This window comes from Ictidomys tridecemlineatus, chromosome 7 (assembly GCF_052094955.1).
Source record: "Ictidomys tridecemlineatus isolate mIctTri1 chromosome 7, mIctTri1.hap1, whole genome shotgun sequence".
NCBI lineage: Eukaryota > Metazoa > Chordata > Mammalia > Rodentia > Sciuridae > Ictidomys > Ictidomys tridecemlineatus.
This window is the reverse complement of record NC_135483.1, coordinates 6,936,703-6,954,354: the sequence shown is the minus strand read 5'-3', so window position 1 is coordinate 6,954,354 and position 17,652 is coordinate 6,936,703. Positions and strand designations below refer to the sequence as shown.

At 40.7% G+C, this 17,652-nt stretch overlaps 1 protein-coding gene across 8 annotated transcripts in view; it reads left to right on the top strand.

Annotated features, from left to right (window-relative positions):
• Positions 1-17,652, top strand: part of Khdrbs3 (KH RNA binding domain containing, signal transduction associated 3) — a 180,920-nt gene that overhangs the window by 107,542 nt on the left and 55,726 nt on the right. For all 8 annotated transcript variants that reach the window (XR_002483555.3, XR_013423765.1, XM_078016664.1 and 5 more), the window contains one exon: positions 14,604-14,686. Coding sequence is in view for 6 of the 8 variants with exons in the window: in XM_078016664.1 (XP_077872790.1) it covers positions 14,604-14,686 (83 nt within the window). In the remaining 2 variants the exon portion in view is untranslated. The remainder of the gene's footprint in view (positions 1-14,603; positions 14,687-17,652) is intronic.

Here is a 17,652-nt window from a genome sequence, read left to right as displayed (position 1 = left end):
CCAGGATTCTCTGCTTAAACTACCTTAATTAAGGACATAGATGAGAGAACTTTAGAAAGAAGGGGATGGGATTAGGACTAAAAAACAACAACAACAAAGAATTATCACTACACATATCAGCAAAAATAAAAATAACATTTTCACTATTTAAGAATTTCAGCCAGTAGTACATGCCCATAATCCCAATTACTTGGGAGGCTGTAGCAGGAGGATCACAAGTTCAAGGCCAGCTTGAGCAGCTTAGCAAGACTCTGTCTCAGAAGTAAAATTTTTAAGAAGAAAAAAGGACTGAAATGTAGCTCAGTTGGTGAGCTACATTTATTTTGTCTCGCATAGCATGTGCAAGGCCCTGAGTTGGATCCCAGGATCACATAGAAAACCAATAAATTTCAGCGCATCCTCATCTCTGAGAAGGGCTTGTCATTTCTTTGTAACTCAGAAATGCAAATTTTAACAATGTCTTTGAGGCTGGGGGCTTAGTTCTGCATAGCTGTGGCTGGCTCTGAGTTAGATTTTAACTCCAGCACTGCCAAAAAAGAGGTTCTTGAACTACATTCATAGTAGTAAAAATTTTACTTCTATAGAACATGTATAATTATATTTAACAACTCCATTTGCTGTCCTTTTAAACATTGATATAACATCTGTCCAAAGCCATTATTTCCAAAATAAAAGATGAAAAATAAATCTCATAGTTGCTTATTTAAAACAGAAAAGTGGGGAAGGAATTCTGTTCTTTGAACTCGTGGAACAAGTGCTACTTTGTGAGAAAGTGTACATGTCGGGGCTGAAGATCCTGCTCTTCCCATCAGCCCTCCTGAAGTGCCTCCTGAAGTGCCCTCTTGTGCCTGCCTAGGCCCAGGAAAGACACAGCTGACAGGATGTGTTCTTCTTCTTTTTGGCAAATAGTTAACACCCACTGAAAGCAAGTGCTTCCTTAGCCCAGCTGAGATGTCTGGCCATTCGCAGGCAGTGGGCCTTTGGAAGGTGTACTGATTTTTCTCAAAGTGAGTTGTAGAGATATGTGATCCTTCATATTGTCATCTGAACTAGTCATTTTCTATCAGTCACTGTCACAAAAGACGCCCTGAGTGCTGGACATGGAGAAGAACACCAATTGGCAGATGAGTGTATCTGACCATGGGATGCTTGTCCAAAGAGTATGTTTGGCTTCCACAGTACTCACTTGACTAGAGCCGGCTAGCCATTGCAAGACCAAATCCTCCTCTTGTGAGCACTTGTCACCTAAAAGTAAGAAAACGAAGTAATTCAGCATGATTAGTTCCCCCCCCCAAAAGAAGAAAATAGACAATGGATGTATTTTTTAATCATTCAAGTACAAATTGGGGCCTGTGGTCTACTTTTAACTTAGAAAAATTGGACATAATTACAGTAACTCATCTCTCTTTGAGAACAAGAAGCATCCATTTCCCAAAATGACATTGATTTATTACTTAAATACAGATAATTAGATAACTGGAAATTAGATAACTGGAAAATTAGTGTAGCCCAGGATGCATTCACTAAGAGTACTTTCAGAGTTAAACAGTGGTGGAATTATATAGAAAGATACATGTATAGATGTCTAAAGCGGAACAGTTTTTGGTGCATTGTATAGGGTCAGCATGCAAAACAGATGTGCAATCAGAGTACATGTGTGTCCCTCCAACACTCCTCATAGCTGTATTCACGTCTCTGAAGAACCTTGTCAGTCAGTTAACTCTCAAACTGCAGAGGTGGGATCTTCGGGATAGCTCTAGTTGTCATTCACAGGAGGGCAGAAAGTGTGGGAGCTTGTGTGGTGAGAAGGAGCAGAGGCCAAGATGCCAAAGAAGGTCAAGAAAGACTGCATGAGAGGAATGGAAGTGTCCCGTGACCTCGGTACCTGTGGAAACTCTAGGTGCCCTGTGCTTATATATGTGATTAGGTTGCTGCAGGTGTCTGAGGTCACAGGCAAAGGGGCCCAGAGTATACATTTCCGGCAGCATCTAGAATCTCACACAAGCCCTTTTTAGCACACACACACCCCATTTTGAAAGGTGATTTCGATATCATTTTCAATGTTATTTTTCTGTTTTTTACAACCCAAACATGCATGCTAGTAATGACTACAAGGAGAACTCCTGTTTTCTCTCCCTCCTCTCCTACCCTCAGCACTACACAGGAGCGGGACTTACTTCCATACTTTGTCTCTCTCCGGGTGCTCTTGGAATTCTCTGAATCGCCTCTCTTACTTTGTCCATGATTGTGAGCCAGCTATGCTGTTAACATAGACTAGACATGTCTGGGTGTGCCTTTCCACATTGTCAGAATTTATTGAATAATAATAAATTCACAAGCTACATTCCTTTCCTTCACTTTAATTCACTAAAAATACGAATGGTTCCCTTGGCATCATGACTAGGGCAACTGCAAGTTCTTTTATCTCATTCCAGTCATGAGCACTGGTGTCTTACCCGCTGGAGTGTGCGCTACAGAGAATCCAGGAGAGGGCTTCAAGAGGCAGCACTGGGAGCAAAGGCAGAGAGCAGGCAGAAGAGCAGGGTCACTGCGGTGGTCACGAGGTCAGCCAGGGGAGGCTTTCAGGCTCACAGCCATCAGGGCATGGGTTCGTTCTGCAGGAACCGGCCTGTTGGGGGTACTCAGCTGCTTCTGAGGCTCACTTCTCTCCAGTCAGGCAGACCTTCGGTGTGGCGACTGGTCTGCTGGGTCCTCCTGTGGCCTCTCAGCCAAAACACCTTCACAGAGTGCGCTGATAAATGAGAGACGGTATACTTAGTAAAGAGGCTGTCCTTCTGAGAGGCACAGTGCGTGGTTTCTGATGGTTCTCGTCAGGGTGACATGTTCATTATCTAGATTCATACATTCTTAACACAAATTATTTAGCCTTTGGGGGCTTTAGTTTTTTTGAGCTCAGTAGGTCTGCAGGTTATATTCGACGAAGTTCTTTCCAACTTTAAAATTCTGTAATGGATTGAGTGTTTTCTGTTGAAACTGTGAATCTAAGGATACTAAAAACTATTGTAATCAAATAGAAACCTTGTTATTGAGAAGAACAACATAGAATAAACAAAGAGAGCATTTTAATAATGATGGAAACAGGTAAGAGTGACTATTGTCATGATAAGGGGTTCAGGGAGGCAGAAGAAACCCACACTGGGACTCCTAGGCTCTTGATAGGCCCCAGGAAAGAGTTTAAAGACACCTTGGTATGAGGAGCAGACAGAGCTTCATCATAAAGGGACAGTACACCCCTGAGAATGGACTTCATCTAGGTTCACAGAGTGACGGACCACTGGGGACAGAAGCAGAGATCCGAGCCTTGTGCACCCGGAGCAGGTGTACCTCCCTGTGCCTTCTGGCTTCATGATACCTAGGTACTGTGAGAGGAGTCACCAGGGGAGCTTTGCCTGTGGGAACACAGGGGCCATCACTGCCTCCATTGTGACTCCGAAATGTTGGTGACAAGGGACATGGGAGGTGGCCTTCAGGGAAAACCAAGTGTCGTTTTCAAATGTGTGTGTTATTCTTTCATGTGGGTTTTGTGTAGACTCAGTGAGTTCAGAATCCTCCTTGTTCTTTTTACAAAGGCAGAGCTCACCTGAAGTTTTAATTATATGACCAGTTCAGGGATTTTTATAAAGATGAGGGCTGTACCGCCAGCTGATTTTCCCAGTACGGTGACTACTGGCATAATTTTTGACAGTTAACTAATCTCTAAACTACTTCAATTATCTTGTTTTCCATAGTGAGAAATTTAATTAAAACAGTGCAGATTGTGAAAAGGTTATTTATGAAAATGCATTTTAAATGTGAATTGAAAAGCCTAGAGACACCTTTTTATTTTAGATAAAAAGATGAAGGTTTTATAATTTTTTACTTTCACTTTACCAAAAGCAAGGGGAAGAGCAGCAGGATGTAGTTTACTGGAAATGTCTACCAAGAGCCTCAGGAGTCAATCTTTTTCTTAAATTTCTTGAATGGTTGACTTATTTGAGGAATAATTCAAATAAACTGTAGGAAATAATTCCATATTTTAATTATGTGAGTATAAAGGTGTTTCCCCACCTCCACCCCTTTCATTTTAAGCAAAATCAACATAAAAAAGTGTCTCAGGGAGGGAGTGCAGGGCTCTAAAATGACATTGTCACTGCAGCATGGAAACACTGTCTGCCCTCACGATCAGGTTCCCCGTTTCCATCTAGCCAGGTGGCAGTGGTGCATTTAAGCTAATGTGACAGTGGCTCACATCCATCAGGTAAAGCAGACCTGGGCATGCAGGGGCACTTGAGAACCTCAAGTGGCATAATTTTTGACATAATTTTTGGTTTTCTACAGGACCCAGGCATCCTGATTTTATCTTTTTTCTTTTGTATTTAAGTAGTATTCATAGAACTCAGTCTCTGTCCTCAAGTGAAGCAGAGTCTAGAGAGGAACAGAGTCAGGGAAGGAAAAATCGTCCCCCGCATCCTGCCCCGCGTTCTTAGCAGGGGGTGGACCTATGTAACTAAAGAAGAGCAGTCGACTTCAATAGCATGTCTTCTTCTCGTCTCCATAGGAAATACCCAGGGAATGAGCGACTGTCGAAGAGGTGGCCTATATATAGCACTTCAATAAGCAACAGTGCATTTTTAAGAAGCAACCAGACAAAAGAGAAGGACTTTGAGTCTTGAGAGCAGCAACTTGGGGCAAGGCAAATCAGTGGGAGTAGAGCGATGTGAATCCCTCTGGTGCCATCTCAGGCTCAGAAGGCTCTGAGTTGTCTTTAGTGGTCGACCTTTGTCCCTGCTGATGAGGAGGGACACGTGTAGACTCATGTCTAACTTCCAGATGGGAAGATCTTTTTGTTCTCATTTGCCCTCAGCTCAAAATAATTCTTATGCTAACGTGGTGACATATGTGGTCTCCTGCCATGGTCTTCCCCCTTCCTCTGGATCCTCTGAAGAGCCCCCTGTCAATTTTAGGTGGGTGGTCCATTTTCTGGATCCAGGTGTACATGTCTTCTTCAGAGTCCTTGTCTTAGGACAATGTAGTTACTCCTCGTCTCATTGTTTCCCCTTGGATTTTAAGTCATTGATGGTATAGGGTATGTCTTTTTATCTGCAGGGCCCAATGTATAAGAAGAACTCAAGTGTTAGATGTCTCAATACAGAGGCAGAACCCACTGAACCTTCAAGATCAGAACCCATGTGATTGAGTTATTTGCAAAGAATACTTAGAGGGACCAAAGAACATGGGCCATTGAACCCAGCAGGTGAGAGGACTGTGGCACTGAGGCAGAAAGGGCTGGTGGGATGTCCCCCGTGGACACTCACAGGTACACACCCATGGAAGGCTCTGCTGCACTGCAGCCAACCAGGAGACTGTTGGTAGTTGTAAATTATTGATGAGACATTATCATCTTTATCCTTACACATTTATTTATTTATAGGTAGATTGGAGTGTGAGGTACATAAAAGGACATGGACTCCTAAAAGATCCTTAGGGACTATCGTGGTTTAAAATGAACAAAGTAAAATGAAGCAGTAAGATGCAGGCGCCTAACTGTGTTGTGCAGTAGCGAGGAAGGCCCGCTGGCCAGCAGTGTGTCTTCATGGCTTGGCACGACATGGAAGTCACTGCAGCACAGGCCGAAGTCTGCTCCATGTAGACAAGCTGTTCCTGGTGGTAACGGGCAGATTGGAGAGCCACACCGACTCTTTTCAAGTCTTTGCCCTGCCTTTAATTGCTGTATAACCTCAATCAAATTGCATAACTGTTCAGTGCCTCAGTTTCTAGACTACAAACGGGAACATCAGTGCTTATCTCATGGGGTTGTTATGAAGTTAAATGAATTGGCATTTGGAAAACACTTAGAATAGTATCTGACCCATAAAAGTAATGAAGGAGTATTTTAGTTATCATTGGCTCAGCAATCTAATTCTGCTTGCTGGGGTGTGGCTCAGAGGTAGACTGCTTACCTAGCATGTGTGAGACCCTGGGTTCGATTCCTAATGCAACAAAACTATTTAAAAAGTAAAACCAGAAATCTAATTTTGTTTACCAGTGGAGCTCAGTCTTTCAAGGAGAATCCTGACTGGTCCTCAGATGTTAGCATGTGGAAAGCATGACATCAGGGACTATTCACACCCCACCTGACAGAAGGGCTGGTACTGGAGAGAGGATTTTAATCTGTATTAAGAGAGGATTTGGCTGGGGGAAAGCCCAGGAGGCTCTCCCTACTCTGTGTAAGGAAACAGTTCACACAGCACTTGGGCAGAGTGAGTGTGTGCCGCCCTCTCTTACAGGCCAGCACACCCTTTCCCAGGGCCTCGCAGAGCTGCACACGTGTCGGGGCACTTGTATCAGCGTGGGGTGGGCAAAATGTCTTTCAATGGTAGAAGGGATGTAAAACATCACAGACAGCAAGTTTTAAAGCAGTGAGGAAAAAGCAGTTGTTTCTGTAGGTAATAGCATGTATGGATCCCACAAACAAGGTTGAATGAGAGAGAGCTGACCACAGAACAGTGGGTTACTGTGGTTCCATTTACATGAAACTGAAAGGCAAGTAGAACTCACCAGTGCTATTGGCAGCATAGTGCTTACTTTTGGAAGCAGATATTAACAGGAAAGAAGCAAGAAGTGCTATGGGGACTGTCAATGGTCTATTCTTGATCCTGGTGTTAGTCACACCTGGTGGTAACCAGCCATGCTCACTTGGTGAAAATCTCTAAAGCTATGAGCTTCACGTTCATACCTGTTTCTGACTTATTTTATGCTTGAATAAGAAGATTGACAAAATGATCACTTTGTAAGTAAAAGAATTATTCTGGTAGACCAGATACTCTCATTTTATACACAGGGCTGCCTTTGGACATCAGGCTTGTTTCTCTTTTGAACCCTAATTGAGAAAGGTGGCTATGGGTCTCTCAGTTCCTAAAGAAGGTAGCAGAGAAGCTGAAGATAGTCTTGAAAGAAATTTAGAGCTCAGGAAAGTGGAAAAGAAAAATGACCTTTAAGGTCCAGCAAGTTTGGTATAAGTGGCTGATGTCCCCTAGGCTTTGGGTTGGAACCCAAAATGCTATACTCTCAGAGGAAGCCACTCATCTGCTCCATCTCTCTGTTCTGTGTGGGATGAGGGGTAATCTAGAATTGTTGATTTATCTGATACTCAGAAAATACATGTAAATTTACTCTAGTGAAATACAACTACATGGATCTCAAAATAATTTCATGCATAGTTTTAAACAATCCAAAATTATAGGCATGTAAGAAATCACAGTGACATGGGAAAGAGTTCTTACTTAGAATCAATCATTAATGGATGATTTTTTAATTATTAAAATAGCTTAGTGTATATGTTTATAGTCACTAATGATATTCATAATTTATACTACATTGACAAAGATGATATTACACAGAACCCCAGCTAAAATAAATTTTTGAAGACTTTTTTAGCTTTTTGTAAACTCAAAGTAATACTTATAAGACTTAACTAAGCTTTTAACAGTGTAATGTATATGAAAACTTATTACATTTTGAAATAACCACTTATTACCCTAATTAAGGTGAAGTTTTATATCACATAGCATGATTACCTCTTTTTAAAAGTATTCAACACTGAAATCACATTTTTATATATGACTTTAAAATACATGAAAATGATTTTCCCTTGGTTTAGTTATTGTGCTTGATTTTTCTTATGACTAAAATAGAATTAAATAGGTCACGCTGTTTCCTTCATCCCAGAAGAGCTCTTCTTTTCAATCCAAGATTTCTCTGGTCATGGGCTGGTTTCAGTTTTACTGTCAGGGATGGCACCTGAAGACTCTGCGTGGGTTAGAATATGTCTGCCCTTCCTGTAGCATGGCATCCACCCTCTGTCCAGGTTACCACTGCCAGTTCAGTATCATTTCTAAGCTGAAAACTTAGATGTGTAGCTTCCTCTTAAGCTTGGTCCTTGTAATCAGGCGAGAACCCATAGTACTAATTCCTGGTGCACGAGTATTCTATATTTTGTGTGTGGCAGCATAGAGGAGTAGTATTAGGGATGGAACCCAGGGCACTTTACAGCAAAGTTTTCTTTTTTTTATTTTTTAATTTGAAATCAGGTCTTGCTTATTTGCCTAGGCTGGTCAGCAACTTGTGATCATCCTACCTTGGCCTTCTGGGTCACTGGGGTTACAGGTGTGTGCCACTACATCTTGCTATTCAGTTTTTTGGGGGGCGGGGGTTACCAGGGACTGAACTCAGGAGCACTCAATCACTGAGCCACATCCCCAGCCCTATTTTGTATTTTATTTAAAGACAGGGTCTCATTGAGTTGCTTAGCTCCTTGCTTTTACCTTAGTCTGGCTTTGAACTTGCGATCCTCCTGCCTCAGCTTCCTGAGCTGCTGGGATTATAGGCGTGCTCCACCACATCTGGTTATTCACTACTTTTAATAAGTTGTTAATTTTCAGAAAGAGAACACAGAGTTCTGCAGGGAAAATTTTTTCCTCGGGGAAAAGAATGTAAGATTGATATTTAATGTTTCATAGGAGAGATCTCCTTACCAAAATGTACAGTATTTTAATAAGTGCTGCTATTATGTAGTAGTTCCTTACTTCACAATCATCTCCAAGAATTATCTCCTGCCATTGGGTTGTTAATTAGTTTTTCTCTTCATTCATTCAAGAGACATGACTATGTGCTTCCTGTGTGCCAGACAGAAGAGCGCAGTCTGGTCCCTACCCCCTTAAGGACCTGGAGTAGTGAGATGGAAACGATGCATAAAATAACTGCAGGTGCCATGGAATACACATTGCCAGTTATTAGGTGGGCACAAAGAAGGGGACTAATTCAACCTTGAGTTCTGGTTGGCTGAAATAAGATTATGAGGGAGGGCAGAGAGGTGCAAAAGAGGTGGGTCGAGGCACTCAGAGCTGTCCAGGGCTTGTGCAAAGTGGTGTGTCCTGGCATGTAGGCAGCAGAGCTGACATGGGCCCTGGGTAGTCAGGAACAAAGAGATGATTTTTTCTTATTTATATAACATTTTAAAAATTCCTCTTTAGATTCTTCCATGGCTAATGGAGGAATTTTAAAAAATAGAGTATTGTTATAATTTAACATATAACCAAGTGAAATAATAAAATACAGTATAGAAGGGGATGTTAAAGATTTAGTTCAAAAACTCATCTAAGTTTAGAATCTATTCTTCAAGAAGCCTGCCAGAGCCTGGCATGGGAACTGACTTCATTTCACTGTGGACACTGCTCCAGTATGCTAAAAGATTTTCTTTACACTGGAAATCTAGAGTCACTTCTCCCATTTCTATATGTTCTCTTGGAGAACTCCTGGTTATGATGTGGTGACCAATCTACCTGTCATACACCTCAGCTTTCTTTTTGCCAAGTGGCCTGTGCCTCTTCAGTTCACGTGCTGCTTCCTGAGGTACTTGCCCTGTCTGGCCAGTGGATTTTTAGGGATGAAGCGCAAATGAGAACCTTCAGTTCTGTCATAGCTTCTTAGTGCCCCCAGACAGGCTGTGGCACCTGCATGATGCCAGCAATGGACCTGACACACGTTTTGCCTTCCCGTGCTGTATGCACCTGGCTGGCTTGTGGCCCACCTCCCAGGAGGCAGTGTGTTGTGTCTGATCATGCATAGTGAGACTGCATGCCTGTCTTCACGGTGTCCTCTCCACCCAGTCCTCCTCCTCTGTCTTGAGGATTTGTTTTTTCTTTGCTTCTTCAGAGCTCTAGCCATCCCTCACGTAATGGAAACAGGAAACTGGGCATGTCAGTTATGGTAAGCTGCCCACTCAGGTTCCTCTGGAAGAAGCCTACAGAGCTGCCTTGCTGTCAGGATGCAGGCAGTCCTTTTTTGCCACCACCTGTCCCCTGCACTTCTGGAACAGTGTCTTGAACCCTTGAGCAAGGCACTGCTCAGGATCCATGGCACAACCGAGGCCCTTCTGTAAGCACAGAACCAGCTCTTGCTGCCTCACCACCCCACTATCCTTCCAACCAGCCCAAAAGTCTACTTTTTACCTCCTAAATCTCTCACACCCATCCCTTCCTCTTCATGCCCAAGGCGAATCATTGGGTTCATTTGGGATGATCAGGCTCATTAGTGTCCTTGAGAGCTTCTCCCTTGGACCATCATGGCATCCCAGCGGGCACATGGGCCATCTGGTGCTTCCCCCTCTGAACATCCCTCCAGCTCTTCTATCACAGTGAAGTCTGAACTTGTTGCTCTGTGCTCAAACTATCTGCTCTTTTTCTCCTGGCTCCTATAAGGTAAATGCCAGGTTCCTACACTTCTCTTAGTCTTGCCCTGTTCTCGGCCAGTGACTCTATCTCCTGCCTTGCAATAACAACAGTAGAAAGTCAAGAAAAACTTCCTCCATCCCCTGCCTAGACACTTACATTTATTTGCAGTCAGCTAGCTTTTGTTCCTTTTCTCCTTTCACAGTCTTCTTAATGCTTCCCTAAATTTCTCCTGTGTTGTCCTTTGAACAAATAATACTTGTTATAATGGAAGGGATTGCAAAATATTCACCCCCCATGGCCAATCCAACTGCAAAATCATGATGAAAGAAATCCGGTGAAAACTGCAGATTGATCTTTTAATAAAAAATACTTTCAGGGACTAGGGCTGTGGCTCAGCAGTAGATCACTCACCTAGCACGTACCGGGATGCTGGTTTCGATCCTCAGCACCACATAAAAATGAAATAAAAGGGTACTTTGTCCAACTACAACTAAAAAACAAACAAAAAAAGCAAATTCACAAGTAATCAATAAACTGAAGTAAATAAATTAAAAAATACTTTCAATATAAAATACTGAAGCTAGTAAGTCAGTGACTTAAATCAAAATTTTAAACAAATTATTAGCATTATAGCAGATTCATTGAGCAGATAATAAATGATTTAACTGTAGAGTTAAAATCATGTAGTGCTTAGTATTTTAATGAATTTTTGAAATCATAGTCATTTACAGTCTTATTTCTTTTAATAAGCATATTTCCAAACTACCAACAAATTACTGAAGAAGCCATCATCTACACACTTTGCCAGCCTGAATGCTAGATGCAGTGACCTAATGAGGAAGTTTGCCTTCTAGATGCCCTTTCTGCTCCAGGCCCACATACCATTGAGAGAAATTTCTAAAACACAAGTGAATTATGTCCTTGAGAATCCAGACCTGCCTTCTTTAAGCGGTCCTTCATGGCATCGTCTGTGGTTTCTCTTCCTCCTCCTCTCGTCCACTTGCGTCTCACCACATACCTATGACAAGCTGTGTACCTCCATGTTTGAGAAGGGTTTGCTCTGTACCACCATGTTTCATACCGGCTGTTCCCTCTGCTTAACTTTAATCTTTAATGACTTCCCCTGCGGCTTTTGCTTTCTGTACTTTGAATTAAACTCTAGCATTGACATTTCTAGGGAATTTTCTTCCCGTGTTCCTCTTCCCCCAGCCAGGCTGGTGTGTCCCACCTCAGTGCTTACCTTTGACATGTTGAATTAGAGTTTTCTCTTTAGTTGTCTGTTATCTCTGTCCCACCCCATCTCATGCCAGAGAATTCACTGACTGTGTAGTCGCTTTCCATCCAGGGTCTGACTGCCAGAAACTGGTGAGGGTGCTACATGAGGACTTCATTTTTTTTTTTTTAATAGTAATGTTCCTTTTGTTAGGAGATGCCAACTTTCTTTAATTTTATTAATTTGTCAGAATTCATGTTTACATTTTGCTATAAAATATATTTAACATATGGGCATCAGTTATAAATTATGTCTTAATCCTACAAAGATAGCACTACCCCTTCGCATTAGTATTTGTTTTATAAAATTGGAAGGATTACAGTTTAACTTTCTGTTTAGATATTTATGTTTTCCTAAAGCAAATAATATTTAATAAATGCTTCTTAAAGAGAATATGTGTGATGTTCAAATCAGGACAATTAGCATGTCTATCTCCTCAAACATATATTGAATATTTACATTGTATCCTAAAATCTATACAATTATTGTATCTCAGCTAATTTTTTTTTCAAATTTTGAAACTAAGTAAGGTAATCCCTCAAATCTAGTTTTTTGGCTGATACCCTTGCAGCAGTGGGTGCAGATATTCATCTGTGACCTGTAGAGAAATCCAGGGGAGAGGTCTGCATGGGTGACACTGCACTGGAATGAATAATAAAATCAGCTCTCCTTTACAGACTCTTCATATATGTCAGGCATTTTGCTGGAAAGTGTATGCACGCTTAAATATACTTTATATTATATATTTTAAATTATGAATTTTATTCTACTTATCTGTATGTTTCTACCAATACTACCTTGTATTTTACAAATTTAGTTTATTATAAATTTTGAAAATGGGAAAAATGTAGTCTGTCTTTAAGAATGTTCCATGTACAATTGAGATGAATGCATATTCTGCCTTTATTGAGTGTAGTGTTCTGTAGGTGCCTATCAGCTGTAATTGTTTCTGTTATTCAGAATTGCTAGGTTTTACCTAATGCATTTTAATACTCTTATGTTATTACATATGTGTGATAATTGTTTTATCTTCTTGATGGGTAAACTTTTCTATCATTTAGAAAATTTAGTGACAATTTTTAATCCTAATATCTGTTCTGTCTGATGTTTAGTATTATATTAGTATTATAGCTTCAAGCTCTTTTGGGAAGTTAATATTTCCATCGTATATCTTCTTCCACTCTCCTTCTTTCAGCCGGTTTTTATCTTTGAATTCAAAACATGCCTTTTGTAGGCAATGTGTAGTTGGATAATTTTTTCCACGTGCCTTTTAGCTAATTTAATCACATATATATATATATATATATATATATTTATATACACACACACACTCACACCATATATATACATACATAGATATAGATATATTTGCTGCAGTTACCAATAAGATAGGATTTATATCTGTATCTTGCTCTTTGTGTTCTGTGTCTTCTTTTTGTAGCCTGTTGCTTTCTTTTATGCTAGTTATTGTTTTGTTTTTTATTTGTTTTGTTCTTTTACTGCATCACTTTACTTTCCTTGTTACTTTTCTGAATTTTTGTTTTCTGATTATTTCCTAAACATGCATTGGGGATTATAATTTACATCTGAACTTACAGAATGATGGAGATTTTAGGCTTGTACCAACTTAATTTTTAACACTACATGAAAGCTTGCTTCCGTACACTTCCATTTTCTCCAACAATTGTTTTAGTACTGTCATGCAGTTATATCTTCATACAGGTGTATTTTAAATAAGGTAGAAGAATTATAATAAAAAATTCATTCATATTCTCTTTTCTGTTTACCTAAGTATTTACCCTTTCCAGTATTCTTCGTTTTTTCATGTCAGTGCAAGCTGCTGACTGACCTTGCCTTTTCCTCAAAGGACTCCCTTCAGTATCTTTTTCAAAGCATAGCTGCAGGTGATAAATCTTCTCAATTTAAGATAGCTACATTAAATTCTCATAACTTCAGTCCAAGCATTTGGGGGACAATTTTTATTGAATTTTTTGTAGAAACTATTTTTTCATGTTTCTTCACATCTCGTTTTTGTTGTTGTTTAAAACTGTTCAATATAATTTATCAATTCTAAAATTAAGTTCTTACAGGGTTTCTTATTATTTTTGTTATTAATGCCTTCTCCAAACCAATTTTGTAAAATCTTTATTTATCATGTATTGCCTCTGAAGTTTAGTGCACAACTGCTGAGTGGAGGGAGATTTCATTAAATGCATAAAAACTTCCTGTTTTTTTGCCAAGGGCCTGTGGATATCCATTGGCACTTGTACCCAGTTATCCCTACTCAGTCTACAGCTGGCTCTGGCTCAGCCTTCATTTCCTGCTCGTGCTGAATCTCAGCATCAGTCAGGAGAGAGACCTCTGGGTTTTGTCAGGTCTTCCCTGGGTGTGGATGTGGCCTTCTAGATTCTTGGGATTATTGCAGAGCTTTTTGAAGTCTGTGTGGATATTTCATTCCCCTCTTTTCCTTTTAAGTTTTTGGATTAGCCTGCTTTTCCACTTCTTCTTCACTGCCATAGACAACCGACATCTAAAAACAATTGCCTCTGACTGTTTGCTTCAGATACCCCTAGGGGGTAGGCTTTTTTGCCCAGCGTGAGCTCTGAGTTGGGTCCCATAAGGACAGTTCTATGGGTGTCACTTTGGAGGAGCTCCAGCCATGCTCCATGTTTTACCCTCCAATGGCCTCCATACTGCTCCCACTCCGGCCTGTGGGTATACAAGGCTCCTCCAAGTGGGGCACAGGTTAGAGCATCATAAAGCTCACTGCTGTTGTCAACAACATTCAGCCGTTTGTTAAAAAAAAAAAAAAAGAAAAGAAAAAGAAAGAAAGAAAGAAAGGAAATGCTCCCTAAATCTATACAGTCTAATTATTAATTTTCATCATCCTGAAAGTGGTGATCCTGACTTTTTTTTTTAACTCTTTGCTTTGGTACTTTGGAGCTTCTTACTCTACCATCTGTGCTGAAGTCATTCCTATATTATTCTTTACAGTAAAACTAGACATGCATTAGCTGATTTAACTAAAATGAACTAAAAGCATAATGATTTTTTCCAGAAAGTTCTTTGAATGTCTTTGTGCTTCTGTTGTGTTTTAGGACTATGATGATGGATACAGCACTGCATATGATGAGCAGAGTTATGATTCTTATGATAACAGCTACAGTGCACCAGCTCAAAGGTAAGTCAGTCCTCACTACCAGTGCCACAGACACGTGCCCTCCATCTGGGTGTACTCTGGGCCAGTGTCACAGGCAGCTGGTAAGGGTGGTTTGACTTGCCGTGTTTTATTTTTATTTCTGATAATCAGAGAATCATTGTCTATTTTACCAACTAGCATGTGTTGACCTACCCATATTTACTTTTCTGTGAAAGCATTCTTGCTTGGGAAATAAAATTTATTTATTATAAAAATTTGACTTGAGTGTTCAGTGTATTCTGATGAGAAGGAACAGCCTCAAAGGATGTGACTCTTCAGCCATAAGGCTGAAATAATGTGGGAAATGTAGAAATGTCCTGTCTTTGTGCCTGAAGATGAAGGTGCCTAACATTTTGTTTCCTAGTCATAGAACTTTTTAATTTCTTAGCAGCAATGCTCGTGTTTCCTAACAACTTCAAATTCCCCCTTGTGCCAAGTGAGTATGTTTTGATTTCTTTTATAAAGAAGTATTTACCCAGAAATAAGTATCATCAGAATTAGAATAGGTTTTGTAGTTGCGGCTCCTGGAGACATCCCTTGGTGTTCATTGGTAGGCGAAACCAATGTTTATTCTGTGCAGAACATTTTCCTAAATGCCTAGAAACCTTTTACTTCAAATTTACAATTCTGAGAGGAGGGCAAAGATAGTCATACATAAAACAAAATATTGGTTTACAGTTATTACAAAATATAAATAACATGGACCATGTGGTTATTTTGATGAATGAAAAATTCCCATTTGAACTTACATGATGGCACTCAAGCTGGAAACACCCAGGTTCTCTTTCTTGTTCACTGTAATGCTCAAGCAGACAGGGATATTTATAGGTTTTGTTTGTTTGTTTTTGTGCCCAACAAAGCATTTCCTCTGTAACTTAGGATAATGCTGCAGCCTCGAGTCGGGCTTTGGCCAACAGCTGCTCTTTCTGGTGCAAGTCTGGCATCACATTTGCCCCCTGCAGTGTGCTGGTTAGCAGCCCTCCCAGGGCCTGGCAACCCCTTGGCTGGCACATCATGTGCACTGGAGGAAACACTCCCTACAGCATTGTATCTGAGTATCCAACACCTTTGTAGAGGGTGGGGTGCCCCTCCCATTGTATAGAGGAGGAAAGGAGTACTAAATTAGGTCATTTGCTAAAAATCACACAGTGAGTGCAAAGATGAAATTCTAAGTCAGATCTTTTAACTCAGAGATTTGTACTCTTGTAAAGTCATCCTCAGATTTTGTTTAATAATAATATTTTGTTTAATAATAAGTATTCACAAGTATTTTAATTTTTGTCTAAATATCCTGGCAAAACAAGTATTCTCCTTCATAACTATGCTATGTGCATAGTGCATTTCTGGTACTGTTAAATTTCATAAAGGATGCAGTCTAGTTCACATGCACATGGCACTCCTGACCGTGGTTCTGTAAGGCATATTCACACCTGTAGACAAGGAAGCTGAATGACAGAGGGGTTCCAGGACTTGTGACTAAAGCTGAGAAGAGGTAACTAACTTTCTGTGGCTTCCAAGAGCCCCTTCCTAATTGTGCCTCCTTCCTTGCATATTGCCAGGCTCTCCATTAGCCTGTCCCCATGTCCCTCTAGCATTCAGTGCACTGACTTTCAGGTTCAAGTGCATGTCATTGGTTGAACTGTATGTGTGGTTTAAGGACCTGGTTGAATTCCAGACGCTGTGTTGGTGCTTTATTTGATTTCAGTTTGACCCCCATGAGCTCCAGTCCTGTCCTGTGCAGTAACAAGGGTCAGCTGTGGTTGAGAAGCTGAAAGCTGAGGGGCAGCATTTAATGAAGTGCATGTGCAGGGCAGGAGTATAGTTCCTCGCGGTGGTCTTTTGTGTTTTGATATTTGACATAAAGAACCAGGGTTATAGCATTTGCCCTGTTGAGTGCTGTGATCTGTCCAGGAGAGACGCCACAGTGTTAACAGTGAGCGAACAGAGAACAAGACAGAGCCATGTTTACTCGGGGCCTGTTCTCAAGCATAGAATGTGAAGTGTTTTGCTTAATCCAAATGGCAATAGCAAGAATTAATGCACATGAGGAACCGGGGCTCAGGGAAGTAAATAACTAATCTCAAATGGAAACCGGACCTATAAAGCTCGTGGTCTTTTCACTTAATCTGTGATAATATGGTAATATGGTTAATTATAAGCATCCATTCCCATTCCTTTGGTCATTCAGTCAGTCAGTATTTGTTGAATGTGCATTTTGTGTTAGGCATGTGTTTGATGATTGGAGTGTAAAGATTAAGACAGAGACCTTATCCTTGAAAAGCTCACTGGCTAGTAGGAAACAAGTACAAATATTTAAATGCAATATAGTATGGTAATCAGTACTTAAGTTCTGAGGAGAAATTTAGTATTTCCATTAAAAGACAATGCTGAATTCTGATTTGGAATTTGGGGGCATGTCTCTGAGAAGGTGGAAGGATAAGTAGAAGTTCCCAAATGACAAACACAGAAGCGAGTTCCACAGAGCAAGTCTAGGCAGCATAGAGACATGGAATGAAATGTCGTTTGTGGGAAGTACTCGTCATTTCATTATGACCAAAGTGTGCGTGCATGGAAGGAAAAGGGGGCATGTTCCCTAGAGCATGTGAGGCCCAGGAGGAGTGGGGAGAGTGAGAGGAGGCCAGAGGGGAAGTGTGCCCTACTCAAGGCTGTCATAAGAGGCCCTGAAGAGTTACATGCAAGCAAATGATGTGCTTAGATTTGAATTAAGATAAATTAACTAGCTGACATTGTAGAGCTTGGACTGGCAGATGTGAGCCTAGGAGCTAAGACCAGTGAAGAAGCGTGTGCATTATAAATTATAAGACCTTTAAGTATCAGAAAAGACTCACTAGAAGAAGTCTCCTGCATGATATCTCATCTGCCGTTTTAGACCGATCTTTTCAGGCCTGCAGCTTGTCCTACCTGAAGGAGAGGAAATCATGTGGTCA